The sequence below is a fragment of the Lucilia sericata genome, unplaced genomic scaffold (genome assembly GCF_015586225.1).
Source record: "Lucilia sericata isolate MDLA Ls3-8-SP2 unplaced genomic scaffold, ASM1558622v1 Contig004872F_arrow, whole genome shotgun sequence".
NCBI classification, from domain to species: Eukaryota; Metazoa; Arthropoda; class Insecta; order Diptera; family Calliphoridae; genus Lucilia; species Lucilia sericata.
This window is the reverse complement of record NW_023997375.1, coordinates 1-22735: the sequence shown is the minus strand read 5'-3', so window position 1 is coordinate 22735 and position 22735 is coordinate 1. Positions and strand designations below refer to the sequence as shown.

The 22735-nt window shown below is 30.8% G+C and overlaps 1 protein-coding gene across 1 annotated transcript; it reads left to right on the top strand.

Annotated features, from left to right (window-relative positions):
- Positions 1-1942: 1942 nt before the first annotated feature.
- Positions 1943-20753, top strand: LOC119615318 (G protein-activated inward rectifier potassium channel 3-like). Its single transcript, XM_037971386.1, has 6 exons — positions 1943-1987; positions 12430-12544; positions 18843-19373; positions 19443-19632; positions 19703-19939; positions 20005-20753. Exons 1-6 carry the CDS (start codon positions 1983-1985, stop codon positions 20418-20420), a joined length of 1494 nt encoding a protein of 497 aa, XP_037827314.1. The 5' UTR covers positions 1943-1982; the 3' UTR covers positions 20421-20753.
- The last annotated feature ends 1982 nt before the right edge of the window (positions 20754-22735 follow it).

The following is a 22735-nucleotide window of genomic DNA, read 5'->3' as shown; positions in this document are numbered from 1 at the left end:
ATGGCCTGGTCTATGATCTAATCTATGGTCTGGTCAATGGTCTAGTGTGTGGTCTAGTCTATGTCTGATCTTTCTTTGGTCTTTGGTCTATGGTCTTCTGGTCTATGGTCTGATCTATCTTTGGTCTGGTCTATGTTCTGGTCTATGTTCTGGTCTATGGTCTGGTCTATGGTCTGGTCTATGGTCTGGTCTATGTTCTGGTCTATGGTCTTGTCTATGGTCTGATCTATGGTTTGATCTATGGTATGGTTTATGGTCTTTTCTATGGTCTGGTCTATGGTCTGGTCTATAGTTTGGTCTATGGTTTGGTCTATGGTCTGGTCTTGTATATGGTCTGGTCTATGGTCTGGTCTATGGTCTGGTCTATGGTCTGGTCTATGGTCTGGTCTATGGTCTGGTCTATGGTCTGGTCTATGGTCTGGTCTATGGTCTGGTCTATGGTCTGGTCTATGGTCTGGTCTATGGTCTGGTCTATGGTCGGGTCTATGGTCTGGTCTATGGTTTGGTCTATGGTTTGGTCTATGGTCTGCTCTATGATCTGGTCTATGGTCGGGTCTATGTTCTGATCTATGGTCTGGTCCATGTTCTGGTCTATGGTCTGATCTATGGTTTGATCTATGGTATGGTTTATGGTCGGCTCTATGATCTGGTATATGGTCTTGTCCATGGTCTGGTCTATGGTATGGTTTATGGTTTGCTCTATGATCTGGCCTATGGTCTGGTCTGGTCCATGGTCTGGTCTATAATCTGGTCTATTGTCTGGTCAATAGTCTGGTCTATGATCTGATCTATGGTATGGTTTATGGTATGCTCTATGATCTGGCCTATGGTCTAGTCTATGGTCTTGTCTATTGTCTGGTCTATGTTCTGGTCTATGATCTGGTCTATGATCTGGTCTATGATCTGGTCTATGATCTGGTCTATGGTCTAGTCTATGGTCTGGTCTATTGTTTTATGTTTCTGGTTAATGCTATGGTCAATAGTCTGGTGCATGGTCTAGTTGTGGTCTGGTCTATAGTCTGACTATGGTCCTGGCATATGGCTTAGTCTATGGTCTAGACATGGTCTGGTATATGTTTTGGTCTATTGTCTGGTCTGGTTAATGCTATGATCAATGGTCTGGTTAACGCTATGGTCTATGATCAAAACTATAGTTTGGTCTATGGCATGGTCTGGTCTATGGTCAGGTCTATGGTCTGGTCTATGGTCTGGTCTATGGTCAAGTCTATGGTCTGGTTCTAGGGTCTGCTTACATAAGTTTATAGCAGATCTCTTCCTATTTATCGTAATTGCAGTTCTTTAAAGAATTCGTTCATTCCTTTTCTGCAATATGCAAAACTTCTGTTTATTTCTACATTTACATACGAAACAATAATCCAACATTTTTTTTTTTATAAACATTGAGTAGTATTTCAAAAATCCGCATGTACTAAAATCCACTCATACCAAAAAAAGAAGCCACAAATGATAAATTCCACACTCACTCTCACTCTGTATTTTAAAACAAAGCTGAAAAAGAAACTGAAATACTAAACCTAAGCTGAGGATTTTAGTTCTTTTGACAGTTCATTATGACACTTAACTAAAGAAACAAGAAAGGGATGTGTTTTAAGTAAAACTGAAAAAAAGAACAACAATCCAAAAGAATTTTTCGAAAAAATCGAACATTTCACGATCTATGGAAAAAAACAAAATGTTAAGTGTTTAAAATACGTAAAAAATAAGCAAATTTAAGGAAAAAGAAAAAATATTAAAAGAAATCTATATTTTGAAGAAAATTATTGTGATATTTTTTTTTTGGTGAAAAACGGCAATTTTTATATAAAAGTGTTTTTTTTTTTAATTACAACGAGTACCTTCCTTGTATTTTTTTATTATTGTTTCGTAAATTGTTTTTGTAGATTTTTCTAAGTTTAAAATGTATATTTTAGTGGCCATTGTATTTTTAATTGTTTTTTACGTTTTTTATAACACAAACATTGATGTGGTAAATATTTATTTTATTTATTTTTTCAATTATTCATATTATTTAAATTCAAAAGTTTATAAAATTTCCAATGAAATATTTTAGTGGTGACAAATTGGATTTTGTGGTTGGTTTGATGTAGGGAATTACGGCAGTGTTCAGATTAGGGAAACTTTTTTAAAACTTGACTTTAGATATAGAAAATAATTTCAAAGAATGTTGTTAGTGCCGTAATTTCACAACGAAATTTACTTCAAATTTACTGTTTAACTCTAAACTGGTTAGCGATCGTACATAAGATATTAAAAAACAAGCGGGTTATATCAACAACAAACCCTATAATTGAACAGATACCTACTGGTTCGAAAATAAACAACTAGACATGTAAGATCAGTGAAAATCACAATTAAATTTTGGCAAAAAGGCAAGGTAGGCATGCTTCTAGACAGTAGACACTTTAACCTGAGGCACGATTCTCTAAACATTAGATCATATATTTAAATAGACTCCCCAACTCATAAGGGAAGGCAATTATTTTGGCATACATTTAAACAATAACAGAAAATCGTGGACAAAAAACTAGAATAAAGTGGAAAACTTGGGGGTACATACAAAAAGGTCAATGGTACTAACAATCTGATCTGCAGCTAGTAAACCTTAATATTTTTTATCAACTTAATTGGTCTAATTTCTAAATAGATTCCAATTTGTTATTTCCAAATAAACAAAGAAAATTTGAGAGGGAAGTCCCCATATAAATTGTGAACATTTATTATACATACATATATTAATGTATTACGATTTTACCGAAAAGTTTATAATCACATACTTTTTATATCGAAATAATCCCGTTTCCGGTGTAAGTCTTTATATGGGAGTTATACTAGTAATATATTTTTTCTTCGATTTGGTTGTCTCGATTATGAGATATGTTGGAAGGAGGAAAATTCTGTATTCTGAAATCATCGAAATGTTTGTAGACCAAGACAGACTGATTCGGTCATATTTTGGTCACATGAACTTTGTCTTCTTACAAACCAAGGCAGATCGATTCGGTTATATTTTGGTCACATGATCTTTGATTTCTTACAGACAATAGTCTTTTCTGAATCACATGTTAATACCAAGAGTTCGAGACGTTAAAAGAGTGAGTGCAATATATATGTAAGCTACTTCTCAAACTATTCTCCGATATGAACTATCCTGAAGAAGTGAAAATATTTAAACAAATTCAACAATGAGAAGTCTATATTAACTTATTTTACAACTGATTCGGTTTCTATAGTGGCAATTTCTATAATCATGTTTAGCAAATCCGATATGACATTATGTTCCAAATATAACTGTAAAAGTTATAGGGCCTAAACTTAAACTTTCGTATCTGTTCATAGCATAATAGACTATAGACTAGACTCGACTAAAGACTTGACTGTAGACAAGACTATAGACTAGACTAGACTAAAGACTTGACTGTAGACAAGACTATAGACAAGACTAGACTAGACTATAGACTAGACTATAGACTAGACTATAGACTAGACTATAGACTAGACTATAGACTAGACTATAGACTAGACTATAGACTAGACTATAGACTAGACTATAGACTAGACTATAGACTAGACTATAGACTAGACTATAGACTAGACTATAGACTAGACTATAGACTAGACTATAGACTAGACTATAGACTAGACTATAGACTAGACTAGACTACTATAGACTAGACTATAGACTAGACTATAGACTAGACTATAGACTAGACTATAGACTAGACTATAGACTAGACTATAGACTAGACTATAGACTAGACTATAGACTAGACTATAGACTAGACTATAGACTAGACTATAGACTAGACTATAGACTAGACTATAGACTAGACTATAGACTAGACTATAGACTAGACTATAGACTAGACTATAGACTAGACTATAGACTAGACTATAGACTAGACTATAGACTAGACTATAGACTAGACTATAGACTAGACTATAGACTAGACTATAGACTAGACTATAGACTAGACTATAGACTAGACTATAGACTAGACTATAGACTAGACTATAGACTAGACTATAGACTAGACTATAGACTAGACTATAGACTAGACTATAGACTAGACTATAGACTAGACCAGCGGTTCCCACAGATTTTTACTTCGCGGACCCCTTGAAGAACTTATTTAATTTCGCGGACCCCCATACATATTTTGATATCTTATTGTTCTAAATAATTGTCCATCCGAAAATTGACCTAGTTCATTAATCCCTAGGTCTAATAAATGTAGAGATGTCATATCTATAAAATATTCCCGTACATTGAGAATATATAATATTTCAGATAGGTTTTCAATTGCATGTTTTGAAGATAGAATGACTTCTTTGTTGATATGTTAACATGATGTTTAATTTTATGATCGTGAGATCTTTCATGTTAATTTTTCTTCAATGTAGCGAAAAGGTTTCTTTATCAAATATTGTCACATGTGCTTAAGGAGTCACGTTTCAAAAATTTGTTGCGATTGCAAAGGGTGAACTGAGTAAGTGAGCTAAGTTTTCGGGAAAATAATATAAGAAAGTTGGACTTCTTCTATGTTGTTGCGGAATGCGTTATCCGCATAATATATGATTTGAACTCTTTGTTAAAGTACTGTGAATTTGGAACTTAAATTTGAATTTTAAAATACCAACGAATTATTTTACTTCATGGTTTTTGGCTACATATTTACGCGAAACGCTATGGATTTTCTGATGTTAATTTAATTTTGGTCGACAAAATCAAGTTAAAATCTGTGTATCACGTCGGATTGGAATATTTATAAAGAGATGCATAAAGAGTCACCTCTGTTTTGGAAAAAATATATAATTTTAGTCCTTTCAAACGAGAACACTTTTGCTTACAATTTGATAAACTTAAATCTGTAATAAGCTTGTCTTTGAATTGAACTTCATACTCCGGAATACCTGTATCCCTAATTTAATTGTAAGGCAGAGTATTATTTGTCTGAAATAAAAACCATTATTTCAGTACATATACAGGAAATAAAAATTACAAATCACGCAGTACTTTACTTTATAAAAGTTATACAATAAATTTGTAGGGCCTAGCTTCTTCCCGATAAACAACCGAAAAAATAAAATTCAAAAAGTCACCAAAAAATTTGGGATTATTGCACAAAATTGGAGATATTTGTACATACATATAAAAGCAGAATATTGTTTATTCATGGTTTTTTTTCGTTCGTCTTCGCGGACCCCCTAGGATTTTACTACGGACCACTAGGGGTCCGCGGACCCCCATTTGGGAACCGTTTGGACTAGACTATAGACTAGACTATAGACTAGACTATAGACTAGACTATAGACTAGACTATAGACTAGACTATAGACTAGACTATAGACTAGACTATAGACTAGACTATAGACTAGACTATAGACTAGACTATAGACTAGACTATAGACTAGACTATAGACTAGACTATAGACTAGACTATAGACTAGACTATAGACTAGACTATAGACTAGACTATAGACTAGACTAGACTATAGACTAGACTATAGACTAGACTATAGACTAGACTATAGACTAGACTATAGACTAGACTATAGACTAGACTATAGACTAGACTATAGACTAGACTATAGACTAGACTATAGACTAGACTATAGACTAGACTATAGACTAGACTATAGACTAGACTATAGACTAGACTATAGACTAGACTATAGACTAGACTATAGACTAGACTATAGACTAGACTATAGACTAGACTATAGACTAGACTATAGACTAGACTATAGACTAGACTATAGACTAGACTATAGACTAGACTATAGACTAGACTATAGACTAGACTATAGACTAGACTATAGACTAGACTATAGACTAGACTATAGACTAGACTATAGACTAGACTATAGACTAGACTATAGACTAGACTATAGACTAGACTATAGACTAGACTATAGACTAGACTATAGACTAGACTATAGACTAGACTATAGACTAGACTATAGACTAGACTATAGACTATACTAGAGACTAGACTATAGACTAGACTATAGACTAGACTATAGACTAGACTATAGACTAGACTATAGACTAGACTATAGACTAGACTATAGACTAGACTATAGACTAGACTATAGACTAGACTATAGACTAGACTATAGACTAGACTATAACTAGACTATAGACTAGACTAGACTAGACTATACTAGACTATAGACTAGACTATAAACTAGACTATAGACTAGACTATAGACTAGACTATAGACTAGACTATAGACTAGACTATAGACTAGACTATAGACTATAGACTATAGACTAGACTATAGACTAGACTATAGACTAGACTATAGACTAGACTATAGACTAGACTATAGACTAGACTATAGACTAGACTATAGACTAGACTATAGACTAGACTATAGACTAGACTATAGACTAGACTATAGACTAGACTATAGACTAGACTATAGACTAGACTATAGACTAGACTATAGACTAGACTATAGACTAGACTATAGACTAGACTAGAGACTATAGACTAGACTATAGACTAGACTATAGACTAGACTATAGACTAGACTATAGACTAGACTATAGACTAGACTAGACTATAGACTAGACTATAGACTAGACTATAGACTAGACTATAGACTAGACTATAGACTAGACTATAGACTAGACTATAGACTAGACTATAGACTAGACTATAGACTAGACTATAGACTAATATAGACTAGACTATAGACTAGACTATAGACTAGACTATAGGCTAGACTATAGACTAGACTATAGACTAGACTAAAGACTATAAAATTTGTATGAGAGATTCTGGCTCGTATAAAACTTACTTGTGTTAAATTTCACGGCTATACTCGTATTTTAAAGCCAGTAATGAGCGTTTAAGTTATTTTATGGAGGGGACCTTATATAGGGTAGGGTCAATTATGGACCGATTCACATACAATTTGGTGGAAAGGTTTTGGCTTCTAAAATACTTATATCAAATTTCTTCGCTGTACTCTTATTTTTACACCAATAATGAGCGTTAAAGTAATTTTCTGAAGGGGACATTATATGCGGGGTAGGGTCAGTTAAGGGCCGATCCACATTAAATTTAGTGGAGGGATATTGGCTCGCAAGAAACTTATGTGTGTTGAATTTCAGAGCTATATTCCTATTTTTAGGTCAGTAATCAGCATTATAGTCATTTTCTAAAGGGGGCCTTATATGGGGGGTAGGGCCAATTATGGTCCTATGTTTGCCATAATTCAGAATTATATTTCGGAATTTAAAAAATTGACTTATGTGAAATTTTGTGGCATTTGCTTCATAAACAACGAATTTGTGAATGTTTGAAGCTTTTTAGACAATATTCCGGAGGGTACATTTGTATGGAGGCTATGTGAAATCGTTGACCGATTTTGCCCATTTTCAATATCAAACATTTCTGATCAATAAAAAAATATTTTGGGAAAATTTCGTGTCAACAACAGACTGACGAACGGACATAGCTAGATCGTCTTAGAATCTTACGAGGTCTCGGAATATATTGAATATTGAATGATAAAATGAATATACTCCCCATCTTTTTTGATGGTAGGTATAAAAATAATTAAATTTAAAAAAGAAAATTGTAAACAGTAAAGAAATATATATATCTAAACTCCTTTGGACAATTTTTCCAGAACCAATGGACCAAAATGTAAAACTTTTATCCTCTCTAATTCCGGCAATACTTGACCGATAAAGTTCTTGACTTATGTGTCTGGCCTACTATCCATAGTACTGGTGCAAATTTCATTCAAATTCATTTTTTGAGTTGGGTCACTTAACACGTGATCGTGATTCTGTTAATTTGGTATTAGAGTACATTAAGCGGTACCTCTGTCATCAGGAAGCTATATATTTGTTGTCAAAAACTTAAGTTCTAAATATCTATAAAAATTTATTTAAATACTAAATTTCACAAGAAAATATTTTTTTGTGCATATTTTCCAAATTTTTAGTGCATATTTTCCCATTTTATAGTGCATATTATAACCGCATATTTTTCATTTTTTAGTGCATGAAAATCCTTGACTTGGTTATCACAAAAATAATATTTTTTCGTTAGTATTAAAATCAATGTTCCAAAACAGTATATCAAAGCTAAAAAGTAAGTACTTACATAATATATTATTTGTAAGTGATTACTAAACTCGTTCCAACTAATGCAGACGGTATGTAGTAGTCATTTCGTTAGTATTAAAAACAATGTTCCAAAACAGTATATCAAAGCTGAAAAGTAAGTAGTTACATAATATATTATTTGTAAGTGATTATTAAACTCGTTCCAACTAATGCAGACGGTATGTAGTGGTCATTGCATGTTTTTGCTGGGTACATACATAAAATGCCAAAATAAACAATAAATTCAGCTGAAATAATGTTTTTTTTTTAAACTTTACATTTCATTAAACTTTTTGCAATTGATCAAATTTCTTTCATATTTCATATATTTTTTTCAGCAAATTTATTTTCTGTTAATAATGCATATTTATTTTTGTTAAAACGTATTACAAATTGCGTTGTTAATTATAAATTTTAATATTAAATTGTGTTTTAAAAAAAAGTTAAGTAGTATATATGTTTAAAACAGCAGAATATTGTAAATATTTAATAACAGGAAACATTAAAAAATATTAAGAAAAAAATCTTCGAGTTAAAAGATTTTATGAAAATATATTTTGATTAATTGTTTTGTTCTTTTAATAGTTATTCATGCAATTTTAAAATTACTAATTTTTACATAATTTACATGACTAAATTTATCTTAGAAAATTTAATTTTATCTTGTTACAATATTTAAATTTTATTTATGGCAAATTTTTATTATTATTTGTTAAAATATAGACTTTTTTCCAACTTTCTTTAGACACTAACAATTGCAAGTGTTTATTATTGTTTAATATTTTTTGTAAATATTTTATATTAAATATTCTTTTAAAATTTGTAGACTGCTAGCCAAGTAGTCAAGAGTAAAAAAAATTACAATAAAGTTTCTATTGCCACTTATTTGTTTATAAAATTTTTTATTAGATTTTCGATTGTCACTAAAGTAAATATTTAAAAAATATCAAAATAGTTTTGATGAAAATTTAATAAATTGATTTAATATAATAAATTTAAATCAAAGAAATGAATTGGTTTTCTTTAAAAAAAATTTCCAGTTTCTAGGAAATAATTCTAAACTTTGCTTAGCAACAGCATGCAAATCCTTTTACATTTAGTTTCTAGGTGAAACTAAAATTCCTACATATTTTGTCTCATTTTCTTTGACTGACAGACAGACAGTCAATATTTTCAACATACCGCTATGTTAGCGTAATAATTTGTTATTAGCAATTATAATTTATCACTACAATTAAAATATTTATGTATGTGTTGATGCACAAACCTCTTTTGCCAGATATTTTTCCTCAATATTCTTATACCCTATTTATTTGTGGGTTTTTACAGCCAATGAAGCAATTAAAATTGCTGTCAATTAGCAAAAAACTGAAGCAAAGAAAAGGATAACAGACAGTGTTGCCAATATTTTTCCACCATTTCCCATTAAACTATGTCACAAAAACCGCTAGATTTATGTTTTTGCAAATGGCGCTGGAAAACTATATAGAACCATAGAACAGACTATAGGGTAGAATTTAACCTAGAGATAGACTATGACAGACTATAGACTAGACTAAACTATAGATTAGACTATAGACTAGACTAGACTAGACTATAGACTAGACTATAGACTAGACTATAGACTAGACTATAGACTAGACTATAGACTAGACTATAAACTAGACTATAGACTAGACTATAGACTAGACTATAGACTAGACTATAGACTAGACTATAGACTAGACTATAGACTAGACTATAGACTAGACTATAGACTAGACTATAGACTAGACTATAGACTAGACTATAGACTAGACTAGACTAGACTATAGACTAGACTATAGACTAGACTATAGACTAGACTATAGACTAGACTATAGACTAGACTATAGACTAGACTATAGACTAGACTATAGACTAGACTATAGACTAGACTATAGACTATAGACTAGACTATAGACTAGACTATAGATAGACTATAGACTAGACTATAGACTAGACTATAGACTAGATAGACTAGACTATAGACTAGACTATAGACTAGACTATAGACTAGACTATAGACTAGGACTATAGACTAGACTATAGACTAGACTATAGACTAGACTATAGACTAGACTATAGACTAGACTATAGACTAGACTATAGACTAGACTATAGACTAGACTATAGACTAGACTATAGACTAGACTATAGACTAGACTATAGACTAGACTATAGACTAGACTATAGACTAGACTATAGACTAGACTATAGACTAGACTATAGACTAGGACTATAGACTAGACTATAGACTAGGACTATAGACTAGACTATAGACTAGACTATAGACTAGACTATAGACTAGACTATAGGACTAGACTATAGACTAGGACTTATAGACTAGGACTATAGACTAGACTATAGACTAGACTATAGACTAGACTATAGACTAGACTATAGGACTAGACTATAGACTAGACTATAGACTAGACTATAGACTAGACTATAGACTAGACTATAGACTAGACTATAGACTAGACTATAGACTAGACTATAGACTAGACTATAGACTAGACTATAGACTAGACTATAGACTAGACTATAGACTAGACTATAGACTAGACTATAGACTAGACTATAGACTAGACTATAGACTAGACTATACTAGACTATAGACTAGACTATAGACTAGACTATAGACTAGACTATAGACTAGACTATAGACTAGACTATAGACTAGACTATAGACTAGACTATAGACTAGACTATAGACTAGACTATAGACTAGACTATAGACTAGACTATAGACTAGACTATAGACTAGACTATAGACTAGACTATAGACTAGACTATAGACTAGACTATAGACTAGACTATATTTCTCGCTAACCACTAAAATTAATTTTTTCTCGCTATTGACATATCGAAAACTTGAGTTTTGATGAGAAAAACGTCAAATTGGCAACACTGATAGCAGAACATAAATTGTGAAATAAATGAATGGGGCTCATATAACATTTTTAAGCAGTTAAAGGAAAAAATTAGAAATTCAAAGTGATATGGGGGTAAATACCAATAATAATCTCACACAATTTAAATAAGAAAAGGTACTTCCATTTGACTCATTTCTATATTGTATTTAATGTGCCAATCATAGGTCGGTAAATATATCCAACAGGGATCGAAAAATAATCCAGTAAATTCTTAAAAATAAACAAATGACAGATAAAGTCTAACTGCAATCAGTGGTTTCTTAGCTTTCCAATAAGTCCTATTGTTCCTGGAGTTCTTTTCGTGCCTATCATTGCCGTAAAGGTAAATTTTTCTGTTGCTAAGTGTATTTACAAATAGGAATACAGACGGTAAACACACACGCAGACAGACGTTCGCTGCCACCTACACTAACACTTTTACATATAGAACAGATGGGCAATTGAAAATGTTTATTTGTGGGAAAAGTTAACAAAAAATTTAAATTTTATGTTAAACTATAGATTAACTATACCCTTAAAACTATATAGTAAAAAACCCTTTCCAATTTTATATTCTCTTTAATATTAGATTCGTATGGAAGGTGCAACGTATACTATTTTTTCCAAATGTTCATATGCATGTGAATATTGCACGTGCAAAATTTGAGGATTCCAGCTGTAACGGTTTTCCAGATAAACGAATTTTTGCATTTAATTCATATGGGAGGTGCCACGGCCCTTATTGCTTGTTGACCAATTTATTACCTATATTTTTACATGTTTAGAAAGTTGTTCATACAAAATTTTTAGGATCCTAGCTTTAAGAGTTTTCCAGATGGATCTATTGCTAGTTTATTCCTAAAAGTTTATATGGACCTTAAAGTTGCTCGTGCAAAATACTAGTCCTATCTTGGCGCCCACCTTGAAACTATACCAGGCTATCATTGAGACAAGACAATTTCTTAAGGTTCTCACTGGTAATGGTAGGAAAAAATATTACCATTTCAATGCATTCCTCGCTTCATGGTCGCGTAGTCACATCACAGATATGATATCACTCTCTCCACACCCTTACTGCTGAGCAGTATAAGGTTTGTTAAGGGTGTCGATATTAATATCTTAATTATGCAGAATATTTCATATCATTGAACTTTTGGCCTTGATCTAAGCATGTCCCTCTTCGAACAAAATTAAGGTTAACCTTTGGTCAAACACCACTAACTAAACATTAAAATCTAAATATTTTCCTAATTTAATATTCAATGTCATTGATTTCTTAAAACAAAATATAAAAAATAAACACTACTCACTATAGATTTTATCTTTCTACTTCATCCTTTACAGGTATCGTCAGACACGTTTTAGTTCTCGGCGTGTACGAAAACGTGTGATATTCAAACATGGTGACTGTAATGTGGTACAAGGAAATGTGGCCAAAAGAAGACGAAGATATCTACAGGTAAGTTAAAACACACATACACACGAACACAAACTCTTGCAAAAAAAAAGCTGAACAAACCATAACATAATCTAGGAATATGAAGCTCTGGGAGTTGGTAGAAAAAAATAAATTTCAGCAGTGCAAGCAATTGATACTGTTTTACCTTGAGAAATAAATGAGATGGTTAAAGGAATCTTACTTACATTTGAATTGTAGTATTTTTCCAAAGTGCAAATATTTATGCGTATTTATAAGATTTGTATTTAAATCTTGTTGTTTTGTTATACCCTACACCACTATTGTGGGTTTCTGTTGATGTTCGTAACACAAAATAATCAATTGACCCCCAAGTAAACATATAATCCAAATTTTAAATATACTTATAAACGGTGGGTTAATTGTTAGAGTTCTAATCTGTTGGACCAGATGTTGCCCGGTGGAGGTCTAAGTGTAGTTTTTGTCGATTTTGAGGTAACACACATCATCCTTTCAAACTAACTTAATAACTACAACCGATGTAGTGAATCATAAAATCGACCATGCCCGCCTATACTTTCTTCCTTACTTTATTCTTATTTGTTTCCAAGTCTTTAGTCTTTTTTTCTCTAGGGTTTTTTCCTCTTTTGATTTGAATTGTTAAATAAACCCTAGTTACACAACATGAATTGAGTGGTGGAATTTCTACAAAGTATGTAGTTTGAAGTGTGTCCTTTTTGAAAAGAACAAAAAGATTTTATTTTAAATATCTTTATATATTTTTATACCTAAAATAAGTTTCTTTTTTATTAAATGGATGTAGCAATTGAAGTTGGAAATGCTGAAACAGATCAAATAATCCTATTAAGTAATATTATTTTTGTAATATAATAAATTTATTGATGTTTAATTATATTTTTATTAAGGAATTCCAAATACAGTTTGCCTGTAATGCGTGGGAGTAACTAATTAAATAACTAGAATACTTTAAGCATTCTACTTAATGATTTATGTCTATCTATGACGTGTAATTTCTCCTAAAACCCTCAAATAAATATGTGTAAATAAGTATATAGGGAAAATTTTCTTTAAAACAATAAAAAAAGGAAACTGTTATACAAAGCTTTCGCATAGAGTTATAGCCAACCAAAAAACAGTTTTTTATAATAAAACCAGTTTTTATAATAAATGCCAGTATTTTATGTGAATCAAGGTTTTACAATAAAACAAATTTGTGTATACTAAAAAGTAGGTATTATACTAAAAACTAGATTTCATACTAAAACCAGTATTTTTTTTTAAAAACCAATATATATACTACAGTTGATATAGTAGTTATTAGTTAGTTAGTTAGTTAGTTAGTTAGTTAGTTAGTTAGTTAGTTAGTTAGTTAGTAGTTAGTTAGTTAGTTAGTAGTTAGTTAGTTAGTTAGTTAGTTAGTTAGTAGTTAGTTAGTAGTTAGTTAGTTAGTTAGTTAGTTAGTTAGTTAGTTAGTTAGTTAGTTAGTTAGTTAGTTAGTTAGTTAGTTAGTTAGTTAGTTAGTTAGTTAGTTAGTTAGTTAGTTAGTTAGTTAGTTAGTAGTTAGTTAGTTAGTTAGTAGTAGTTAGTTAGTTAGTTAGTTAGTTAGTTAGTTAGTTAGTTAGTTAGTAGTTAGTTAGTTAGTTAGTTAGTTAGTTAGTTAGTTAGTTAGTTAGTTAGTTGTTAGTTAGTTAGTTAGTTAGTTAGTAGTTAGTTAGTTAGTTAGTTAGTTAGTTAGTAGTAGTTAGTAGTTAGTTAGTTAGTAGTTAGTTAGTTAGTTAGTTCGTAGTTAGTTAGTTAGTTAGTTAGTTAGTTAGTTAGTTAGTTAGTTAGTTAGTAGTTAGTTTAGTTAGTTAGTTTAGTTAGTAGTTAGTTAGTTAGTTAGTTAGTTAGTTAGTTAGTTAGTTAGTTAGTTTAGTTAGTAGTTAGTTAGTTAGTTAGTTAGTTAGTTAGTAGTTAGTTAGTTAGTAGTTCGTAGTTAGTTTAGTTAGTTAGTTAGTTAGTTAGTTTAGTTAGTTAGGTTAGTTAGTTAGTAGTTAGTTAGTTAGTAGTTAGTTAGTTAGTTAGTTAGTTAGTTAGTTAGTTAAAACTAGTTATCATACTAAAAATCACTTTTCATACTAAAAAACCAGTTTATACTAAACACCAGTTTTTATACTAAATCCTAGTTTTCATACTAGAAACCAAAACCCTTTCTTATCCTAAAACCCTTTTTTTATACCACTTTCTTTACTAAATTTGTGGTGGTTTGCAATTGTATGAAGATTTATTATACTAAATATGGCAAACAGTCAGTGCGACTCCTTATTACCAAGGCAACTTAACACATAACTACGTAGTTTATTTTATTCAAACAAATTTGTTGAATTATTATTTTGTTTTTACATTTCTTTTGCTTCAACAAAATAATATAATTGTCTCAAATTACATGTGAAAAAACAAATCTTAAATCTTTTTTCATCATCTTTGTTTTTGCGGATTTTGTTTTACTTCCAAGAACTACGTAAAGAAAAAGTATTATAAATCTTTTTTTAGACATCATTAGGATTTAGCTTTGCTACGCAATTCTTTTTTGCTATTTTTTTACTCTATTAGTGGACAAATAAAGATTCGCACTTTTGTGTATTTTTAGGTTTTTCCTTTTTCTCTAAGAAGGGTGAAAAAGCCTGGATTTTAGTGATATTTATGTAGGTGTTAAGTTTTATGTTGCAATAAGGTTTTGTGCAAATGTTTGAAATACTTAATATTTATTTGGTATTTACTTACTGGAGGTAAGTAAGACATTTCCCAGACAATTATTGTTAGTATTTATGTTTTAAGTCGTCTGGTATGGATATTTATATTTACGTTCTAATATTTGCGAATTACAAATTAAGAAAATTCAAAAAAGCTTAGAAACTGATAACGCCTAGTCTAGTATTTCCAGTTTGGACTAGAAGTTTAGAAAAGGATGTAAAATTTTAAAAGTTTAAATTTCTTAACAGAATCATTATTCTTTAATAACATTCTGACTACTTCCTGTTACATACGCACATATACATATAAATGTAATCTACTTATAAATTACTTTTTAAAACCCCTTTATTACAATTTCGACATGTTGCCTGTCACCTGTAATTACAGTCTTGATTAATGCCACTTGCCTCCAATGTGTTTAACACTGCTTTAATACAAATTATATTCAAGTGTTATTAATAGTGTTATAATCTTTATTAATATTAATTTGATCTGTAAAATAATTTCAATTTTAAATTAGATTTCAATTTATTCTCCACTAGATTTGTTCGATTCTAATTTGAAATAATTTTGTGGCAGTTGACCTTTTGGGCAAAATTTAATCAGATTTTTTATTCTATTGACACAAAAGGCTAGTTTTTTGCAAAATACAAACATACGTACATATCTATGTTTGTACGTATGTATGTATATTTTGCTGTTGTTGGCTATTTGTTTCTGTTAATTAATACAAAATTGAATATATTGAATTACATTTACAGTTTGTTTTGTTTTTGTATAAACAGAATAGATTTCTACGACTGATTATGAAATAGTTTTTTTTAATATCATTATAAATTATGCAATTTTTTCCGAAACAAAACGTATGAAGTAAAAGTATGAGAATTATAAAAATTCCTTGAAATGTGATAGGTGTTGATGAGTTTTTATTGCGTAGTTTAGAGCGGAGGGAAAATGTTTGCAGAAATAATAAAGTGAACAGTTTTCAATAGAATTTCATAGTTTTTATACTAAAAACCAGTTTTTATACTAAAAACCAGTTTTTATACTAAAAACCAGTTTTTATACTAAAGACCAGTTTTTATACTAAAAACTAGTTTTTATACTAAAAACCAGTTTTTATACTAAAAACCAGTTTTTATACTAAAAACCAGTTTTTATACTAAAAACCAGTTTTTATACTAAAAACCAGTTTTTATACTAAAAAACAGTTTTATACAAAAAACTAGTTTTTATGCTAAAAACCAGTATATATACTAAAAACTAGTTTTTATACTAAAACCCAGTTTTTATACTAAAAACCAGTTTTTTAATACTAAAACCCGTTTTTTATACTAAAACCCGTTTTTTATACTAGGAACCAGTTTTAATACTAAAAACCAGTTTTTATACTACCAGTTTTATACTAAAAACCAGTTTTTATACTAAAACCCAGTTTTTATATTAAAAACTAGTTTTTATACTAAAAACCAGTTTTTATATTAAAAACCAGTTTTATACTAAAAACCAGTTTTTATACTAAAAATCAGTTTTTATACTAAAAACCAGTTTTTATACTAAAAACCAGTTTTTATACTAAAAACCAGTTTTTATACTAAAAACCAGTTTTTATACTAAAAACCAGTTTTTATACTAAAAACCAGTTTTATACTAAAACCAGTTTTTATACTAAAATTTTGGAAAGGGCAGCTGCACTTTCTTCTGGCGAGTTAGTGGTAACTTCCTTGATATTAGGATTTGACTCCTCAACCTTATCAGTAGTGGCTACTGATGCTGTGTTCTTAGGTTTTTTAGTGTCCTTTTCGGGGCTTGTTGTAACAGCCCTTCCAATCGGCACCTTCCCAATTTTGAATATGACAGCTTTAGAAGCGAAGTAAGCCCTACCTTTATTCTTGGCAAGACTAGCCATGGAATTCTTGTCGATCCTATTACAAATAGAGTTCCCTCAGGTTCTTCTTTTCTATAAAAGACATCCCATTTTTCCACAGCCAGCTCAGCATTTTGATCTCCAAGAATTTCGAGTATACGTTCATTAGACAGTTTACTGCCCCATACTTTTATGTAGACAGTGGACTTTGAGATCACCGGAAGTTCACTCTTATTTGCCAGTCCCAGCTTAGCGCCGTCCCAGGGAAGAGAGATACTTTCCACCAAATTCTTTAGGGTGCTAACACATTGGTGAGATGCCAACCTCATCAACGTCACGCCCACGCTGAACTCACAGCTCACGCTCTTTATTGGGTAAGGGGCAAACAACCCTTTGAAGCGATTGCGTAGTCCACTATTTTATTGTTCACCAGATCTTCTACCCTACTCTGCTGGTCTATTGGAATTTTGCCTGTCGGATTACCGTCACCGTAAACTGCATAGTAGAGATCGTCCCGGTGTCTTCTTCTGGCAACTTTGACGTAAGATGGCGGCTCTTTTCCTTTTCCACCGTCTAGCTTCTCCTTCCTCGTTTTTCGGGACTTCTTTTGAGATACCCTTACCTTCGAGGTTGGTTTTGCCGACGTGTTCGTCTTCGAAATATCTGGCTTGGCGTTGTCAACATTACTCGCAGGATTCTGACTTGAGGTTCCTTTGAGTGAAGTATGGCTTGGCTTTGACTGCGTATTAGAAGACGGGAAGCTTTTTTTCATCTTAGGTTTATTCTTAGTTGTCAACTCTTCTGGAGACCTGATCCTCTTTGCCCCAGATCTTGTGAGAGAGTCCGACTTTTCTTTAGGAGTGTCGTGGGCTTGACTAACTATAATATCCTGAAGCATTTTTTCAATTTCCTCCTCTGTGATCCAAATAGTCTTTTCTTAGTTAGCTATGCTATCACTTACCTCTTTCACCATTAGCTCTACTTCATCCTTCTTGGGATTTGCTTTAATGGTGTTGTTATTATCATCTGAGGATTCAGCTCTCTCCGAGTACATCCTTCTCTTTCACCCCTATATTTTTGCCAATGGCATGCTGTACATTTGACGCATTGTCCGCCACGGAGGCCAAGGTACCCACCTCCGTAGTAGTATTTTGCTCACGATTGCAGGATGACGACGACACGTGACTCGTGTGTGGATCAACACTTGCCGTCGGTACTGGGTTATTTAGGCCCTGCACCGTAACTTTTATCTTTTTATTTTTATTTTCCATGTTGTTTTTTTACAGTTTTTTTTGGTCCGCGGGGAATATAATATTCCCAGGTGGTGGACAATCACCAGTTTTTACACTATAATCCAATGTTTATATGTATTCAAGCCTGCTTTTATACTCAAACCAGCTTTTATACTAAAAACTAGTTTTTTACTCTAAAAACACGATTATATAATAAAAACCCTTTGTTATACAGAAAAACCAGATTTTGTTTTAAGAATTCGGTTTAAAATTTTTGTACTAAAAACCTGTATTTATATTTAAAATCCTTCGGAATAGAGACCCGTCTTACACACATTTATTGTTACAACTTCTTCAAAGATCATGTTTTGTTTTGTGATCTATGATTTTTCAAAAATTAAGATTCTTTTCCTGATTTAATATATTTTTTTCATCATCAATTTTTTAATGTTTCTTTTTTAAAATCCATTTTTCTTTCTCCTTACAGGACATTTTCACCACCCTCGTCGACGCCCAATGGCGTTGGACCCTCATGGTGTTCGCCTTCAGTTTTCTCATATCCTGGGCATTTTTCGGTCTCATCTGGTGGACGATAGCCTATGCACACGGTGATCTCGAATGGATACAAATGCGCGATCAGCAACCTGAATTAATACAAAATATGACACACACTATGTGTGTGACCGAAGTACGTTCATTCATATCAGCATTTCTATATTCGATTGAGACTCAACACACAATCGGTTACGGTAATCGTTTCATAACCGAAGAGTGTCCCGAGGCGATATTCACAATATGTCTTCAATGTATAACGGGTGTATTTATACAAGCATTTATGGTGGGCATTGTCTTTGCCAAACTATCGCGGCCGAAAAAACGTGCCCAAACTCTATTATTCTCACGCAATGCGGTGATATGTCATCGGGATGGTGTGCCGTGTTTGATGTTTCGTGTGGGCGATATGCGTAAGTCTCATATAATTGAGGCTCATGTGAGAGCACAGATAATAAGGAAGAAGGTAAGGGAGAGACACATTTATATATTTTTGAAATATTTAATTAATTGTTATCTTGTATTTCTCTCGTAGGTCACTAAAGAAGGTGAAATTTTACCCTTTTATCAACAAGAACTTACAGTGGGTGCCGATGGTGGTGAAGATCGTTTAATGTTTATTTGGCCAACTACTATAGTGCACAAAATAGATCGTCATAGTCCTTTGTATATGTTGTCAGCGTCCGATATGTTAAAGGAAAGATTTGAGGTGGTTTGCATGCTGGGTAAGTTGTATTTTTATAAAAAATTGGAGAATTTAAATCAATAACATTCATATTTTATTTATATATAAAGAGGGTGTTATTGAGTCCACTGGCATGACCACTCAGGCTCGCAGCAGTTTCTTGCCTTCGGAAATCTTATGGGGTCATCGTTTTGTAAACGTTGTTTCATTCCGCAAAGAAACCGGAGAATACGAAGTCGACTATACTTTATTCAATAATACCTATGATGTGGATACACCTTTGTGCTCAGCCAAAGAATTAGATGATCTTAAAGAAGAATATACCAAAAATAATAAAGCAGGTTTAGGTATGAATAAATGCAAATATATACCAATTAAATTACCATTTATAATAATAAAATTTTCCTTTTAGATCGCGCTTTATCCGTAGGCTTAATAAAACACATTTCTTCCGCTGCCTCTGTGGATCATTTGGATCCGGCTAGTGATGAATCTTTAGATTCTGGCCGCCTACATATACGCTCAAATTCCATTCCAAATGGTGCTTTGGCAGCTGAACTAGAACCATTAAATAATAATAAACCCTCATTTGCGGTGGGTGGTTCAACCATTATACCAACCATAACCACAAATTTCCAAAGTATTAATGAGTTAAATAATTCCAATACAAATTTAACATCGCTATCCAAAAATAATAACAACAATAATAACAATAATAATAATAGCACAAACAATGTACACAGTAGTAATAGTAGTCTAAAGAAATCCACCAATTCCCGACGTCTTTCCATAAAACAAGATCAGCTTCCTTTAGATTCATTATGCTGATATTTAAGTAAAGTTTTAAAGAAATTATTTTAAAATTGAAATTTCTATTTGTATTATTTTTATTAGTTTTTTGCCTTTTTGTTCGAAATTATTGTTTTCAAGTTGTTTGTCTTTTATTTTTGGATATTTGTGCTGAAGAAGAAGGTGATTTGAAAAACGAACTTTAATCGGGAAAGTTTGAAAAGTCGGATTTAATTAAAACCATACTTTGTTTTTATTCTGAAAAGTTGTTTTTAGGCTAAACCCCATTTTTTGCGAAGCGAATTTAATTCTAAAAGTAGTTTTTATACAAAAAAAAACAGTTTTTATACTAAAAACCAGTTTTATACTTAAAACCAGTTTTTATACTTAAACCAGTTTTTATACTAAAAACCAGTTTTTATACTAAAAACCAGTTTTTATACTAAAAACAAGTTTTTGTACTAAAAACCAGTTCTTATACTTAAAACCAGTTTTTATACGAAAAACCAGTTTTTATACGAAAACCCAGTATTTATACTTAAAACCAGTTTTTATACGAAAAACCAGTTCTTATACGAAAAACCAGTTTTTATACGAAAAACCAGTTTTTATACGAAAAACCAGTTTTTATACGAAAAACCAGTTTTTATACGAAAAACCAGTTTTTATACGAAAAACCAGTTTTTATACATAAAACCAGTTTTTATACGAAAAACCAGTTTATATACTAAAAACCAGTTTTTATTCGAAAAACCAGTTTTTTACACTATTCTAAAAACCAGCTTTTATACAAAAAACCAGCTTTTATACTAAAAAATAGTTTTTATACTTAAAACTATTTTATACTAAAAACCTGTTTTATACTAAAAACGTGTTTTCATACTAAAGGGCCAGTTTTTATACTAAAAACCAGTTTTTATACTAAAGACCAGTTTTTATACTAAAACTAATTTTTATACTAAAAGCCAGTTTTTATACTAAAAACCTGTTTTTATACAAATAACCATACAAACTGCTTTTTATAATAAAAACCGTTTTTTATGAAAGACAGTTTTTATACTAAAAACTGGTTTTATGTGTTTTATACTGAAACTGATTTTTATACAAAACTGGTTTTTATACTAAAATCAGTTTATTGTACTAAAAACTGGTTTTTGTACTAAAACTTGTTTCTATACCAAAAACTGGTTTTTATACTTAATACTGGTTTAAACACTAAAAACTTGTTTTATACTAAAAATTTTTTTTAATAATAAAAACTGGTTTTTGTACTAAAAGCTGGTTTTTATGTTAAAAACTGGTTATTGTACTAAAAACTGGTTTTTGGTACTAAAAAGTGGTTTTTATTTTAAAACTTGTTATTGTACTAAAAACTGGTTTTTATACTAAAAACTGGTATTTATACTAAAAACTGGTATTTATACTAAAAACTGGTTTTTATACTAAATACTGGTTTTTATACCAAAAACTGGTTTTTATACTAAAAACTGATTTTTATACTTAAAACTAGTTTTTATACTAAAAACTGGTTTTTAAGCTTAAAACTGTTTTTTGTACTAAAAACTGTTTTTAAACTAAAACCTGGTTTTCATACTAAAAACAGTGTTTTATACTAAAAATTCGTTTTATACTGAAAACAGCTTTTTGTACTAAAATCTGAAGTTTTGAGCGAAATCAAATTCACAAAACCCTTTTTCAAAACATGTTTCTTTTCAGCATAATATTTCTTTTAAAACTCTTATCCTTAAAGTCCTTTATTATTGGGACATTTAAAGATTAAATGCCATATTTTTAATTTATAAGTTTAAGTCTAATGAAAACAAGAAAGAATTTATAATTGATATTAAGCCACAAATCATTATATATTAAAAAAAAAACATAAATATTTTTTAAACTAATTTTTTTTGTTAAAAAAGGTTTTAATTAAATATATAATTTTCTTTTCAAATTATACTACATAAGTAACGTCAAAATTGTGATTGTCTACATATAGAAATTTATAATAATAAAAAATTTTAATAAAAATATAATTAAATTGCACAAAAGCGCTTTAAATAAAACACTGAAATAAGCCTATTTTTATAAAAAACGTTCTCAAGAAATAAAAAGTAACAAAACCTGAAAATAAAGAGATTTTTCAAACACCTAAAAAATAAACATTTCAACATTTTTATTCAAATTGCTTTTAATGAAAATTTATTACAACAAAAAATGTTTTTTAATTAACTTTTTATCCCCATAAAGCGCTATAACTACACAAATTATTAAAAAACGAATTTATAAAAAAGAAAACATTTTTTTGGTTTATTTTATTAGTTAATTAATAAAGAAAAAAGTCTTGCCTCATTTTTTTA

Bases quoted from the DNA above. Each gene is read 5' to 3' on its own strand.
- LOC119615318 (XM_037971386.1), top strand. The intron at 19,633-19,702 runs GTAAGTTGTATT...TTATATATAAAG, and splicing joins TGAGGTGGTTTGCATGCTGG to AGGGTGTTATTGAGTCCACT. The intron at 19,940-20,004 runs GTATGAATAAAT...TTTTCCTTTTAG, and splicing joins AAATAATAAAGCAGGTTTAG to ATCGCGCTTTATCCGTAGGC.